The following is a 3587-nucleotide window of genomic DNA, read 5'->3' on the forward strand; positions in this document are numbered from 1 at the left end:
TTAGAGGCAGCTAGGTAATATAGTGGATAGAGAACCAGGCGTAGAGTCAGAAAGACTTGAGTTCAAATCCAGCCTCAGATACTTACTAGCTGTGTGACTTTGGGCAAGATGTTTGACCCTGTTTGCCTCAGTTTTCTCATCTGTAATATGAGCTGGAGAAGGAAATGGCAAACCACTCCAGCATCTCTGCCAAGAAAACTCCGAAATATGGAGTCACAAAGAGTTAGACAGGACCAAACAACTGAACAACAATATACTCTTAAAATCTAGCAACACAGGTCCACTTGCATTTCCTTGAATACAACTCTTCATCTCTCCTCTCTATGCCTTTGCATTAGCAGTCCCTCATGCCTCATCTCTCACCTCTGCCTTGTATTTTTCTCTGACTTCTTTCAATATTCAGCTTGAATTCCAACCTTAGCCAGGAGGCCTTTCTTAGTCCCCACCAGCTGCTATTTCCTTCCTCTCCTAGAGCGACTTTCACTTAGTCTGCATATACTATATTGTATTATACATATTCACTTGTTTGTACATTGTCTCCCCCTTTTTAAAAAGAAATTTAAACCCTTAACTTCCGTATATTGGCTCCTAGGTAGAAGAGTGGTAAGGGTGGGCAATGGGGGTCAAGTGACTTGCCCAGGGTCACATAGCTGGGAAGTGCATTGTCTCCCCTTTTTAATGTGAGCTCCTCAAGGACAGAGCCTGTGTTTTTACCTTATTACTTACATTACATTAATTGTCAGCATTACATTATTGTCAGCAATAAGGGCTAAGTGATTTGTCCAGGGTCATACAGAAAGTAAATGTCCCAGTAGTTGATTATAAATACCTCGCCTTCCTGACTGTGTGACCCTGGGCAAGTCACTTAACTCCCATTGCCTAGTTCTTACTGCTCTTATCCCTTGGAACCAATACTTAGTATTGATTCTAAGATGGAAGATGAGGTTTCAAAATTAATTAATTAATCAATTAATTAATTAATGCCTTGAAAGCAAAAACTATTGTTTTTCATCTTTTTATTCCCAAACTTTTACACATAACAGGACCATAATAAATATCTATTTAACCATATTGAATTAAATTGGAAAATCTTCTAACAGTAAAGGGCTTAGCACCTGCCAGCTGGGTGACCTTGAACAAATTGCATTCTCTTTTTGAACCTCATTTTCATCATCTGCCAAATAGGGATGATCATATTTGGCGCAGAGAAATGGGAGTTGTGGGGTTGGAGCCTGGAGAATGGGAATGAGGCGGATGTCGAGGAGACAGGAACCAAAAGAAAGTTCTTCCATACCATTATGTCTCCTGCAGATCCCAGAAACTCCGGCTGTTAGCAGCTGCAGTGAAGACAGCAGCAGCTGCAATAGCAGCAGCAACAGCAGCGGCAGCAGCAGCAGCAGCAGGAAGATGCCTGGGCTGCTCAACTCCAACACTGGAGAAGCTCTTCCACTCACTTCCTCTGAGATCACCTCCTGTGTCCAGGGCTATGCCTTTGGCCTCATGGCTTCTCTCACCTACAGCAATATGGAGGTCCAACCTTTTCAAGGTAAAGATTTCCCCCTGACACATTCTTTTCCCCTTCCTCTCTCTGCATGGTCCTCCCAGCCCAGATTAGACTCAAGATGTCCAAGGCAGCTGAATGATCTTGGTTTCAGTTTTAGCCTTGGACTGTTGCCCACTAAAGAGCTGATTAGGTCAAAATAGGAAAACAGGAAGGTGACTCCATTCAGATAGGATGAGTCCCAACCAGAAAGGCTAATGGCCCCTGTGGAGCACAGGTCCATCTCAGGAACCTCTTGTTTTATAGAAACATCCTGCAAACACTGCTATTGTTCTGTGAAGGACAGAGCCTTGGACTTGAAGTTCAGAGGGTCTGAGTATAACCTCCCCCGCCCCCCAGTGTTGAGTTCCATTAATAAGAGTGAAGGTTCCTCCAAAAGAGATAATGTCTGTATGTTTAAAGTGCTTTGCAAACTTTAAGGAGCTTAGATCCAGCACTAGACATTAACATGGCAACTGTCAGTTGTTGGAAGAATTCATAGGATCAAGACTTGGTGCTAGAAGGGACATTGGAGACCAGCAAGCCCAACTCCTCCCAGAATTATGAAGATGGTACATAGAATCCTGGTCTTCCAACTATAAATGAAGCATTCTTGTGTCCTGATGTTTTTCCTTATACCACAATGATGACCTTCATTTTGGCGAACCTGTGGGACAAAGGGGTGAGGGGAAGCTCAAGTAGATTTTATTCAGTCATTCAATGTCTATGAAATGCCTTCCCCCTGCCAGGCCTCTTCGTGTACCCTCTGGATGAGTACACCACGGTGGTTGGGTTTGAAGCCATCATCTCGGAGAGAGCCGTCACAGTACAGATCAAGGACAAATCCAAATTAAACAATGGCTACTTTGACCTGCACCGATCTCAGAATGGCATGAGTAAAAAAGGTAAAAAAAGGAAGGAGGAAGGTTTTCCTAGGGTTTATACTGGGGCTGGGACCTGGGAGGCCAGGGATATAGTTGGGGCTCTTACTGAGGCTGGGGTTGGAGGTAGGGCTGGGGTTAGAATTGGTAATCATAACTAAGGTGGAATGACTAAAGTTTCAACCCAGGATGCCAGGCTTAGATGGTACTAATTACATTTGCAATCCTTAATTAACTAGAAATACAGAGCTTAGGACCTACTTCTTGAAAATAGTTAAATACATAAGTTGGGGTGAACTCTGTAATGCCCTAGCTTGCTCAGTCCTGTTATCTCCACCTTCTTGGGTCTTTGTCACCCCCTTCCATCTTCAACTCGACTTAGGGCTTGGTTTGAGCTCCTTACCCAAGGAGCAGTTTGTTATTTGTCTCAGATGCATAAATTTCTAGTTATGGCTCTTCCAGGAACCTTATAAATCAGTTTCTTTTCTTAGAAATATTATTTATCATTAATATTCTTTTCTTTTTAACTTGAGTTTGGGATTCTTTCCCTCCTACCCACTGAGAAGACAAGCAATATGAAATCAATTAAACATGTAAAATCATGTAAAATATATTTACATACAGCAAAAAAATATCCCAAGCCCAGACTAGAAATCTTGGCTTTGCTCTAGGCCCACAAGGATCAGCCCACTTCAGCCCAGACTGCCCTGGGCTGGGACTCTGGACTTCTCCACAGGTTTGAAATTTCAAGGGATATGTGTTGACTTGTATCATTACTTGCCCAGGCAGGAAATTCTCATCCCTCCTGCTAGAGGAATAGAGAAAGATAGTACCTGAACTGGGTCTTCAAAGATGAACCAAATGGTCACAAATAGGGATGGACATCCATAGCATAGGGAAAATAACTAGAATAAAGTGTAAAGGAAGAAAAACATTTGATCAGATAGCTATTGCTTGAGTTTGGCTAGAATGCAACATACATGAAGTAGTATGAGATAAGCTGGATGGGCAAATTAGAACAAAGTTATGGAGGGCCTTGAATGGCAGGAAAATCTTAACTTACTTTTATTTGGTGAACAGTGGTGGAGTCATTGAAGCCATTACAATCTAGGATTCTCTCTCTCTCTCTCTCTCTCTCTCTCTCTCTCTCTCTCTCTCTCTCTCTC

General features: G+C 42.6%; 1 protein-coding gene across 1 annotated transcript in view; it reads left to right on the forward strand.

Annotated features, from left to right (window-relative positions):
* The first annotated feature begins 1323 nt into the window (after positions 1 to 1323).
* Positions 1324 to 3587, forward strand: part of VWA5B1 (von Willebrand factor A domain containing 5B1) — a 74780-nt gene continuing 72516 nt past the window's right edge. Inside the window, exons 1-2 of the mRNA XM_044668708.1 lie at positions 1324 to 1546; positions 2290 to 2445. Of these exons, the coding sequence (XP_044524643.1) occupies positions 1408 to 1546; positions 2290 to 2445 (295 nt within the window). The 5' untranslated portion in view covers positions 1324 to 1407. The remainder of the gene's footprint in view (positions 1547 to 2289; positions 2446 to 3587) is intronic.

This window comes from Gracilinanus agilis, chromosome 3 (assembly GCF_016433145.1).
Source record: "Gracilinanus agilis isolate LMUSP501 chromosome 3, AgileGrace, whole genome shotgun sequence".
In the NCBI taxonomy this organism is placed as follows: Eukaryota; Metazoa; Chordata; class Mammalia; order Didelphimorphia; family Didelphidae; genus Gracilinanus; species Gracilinanus agilis.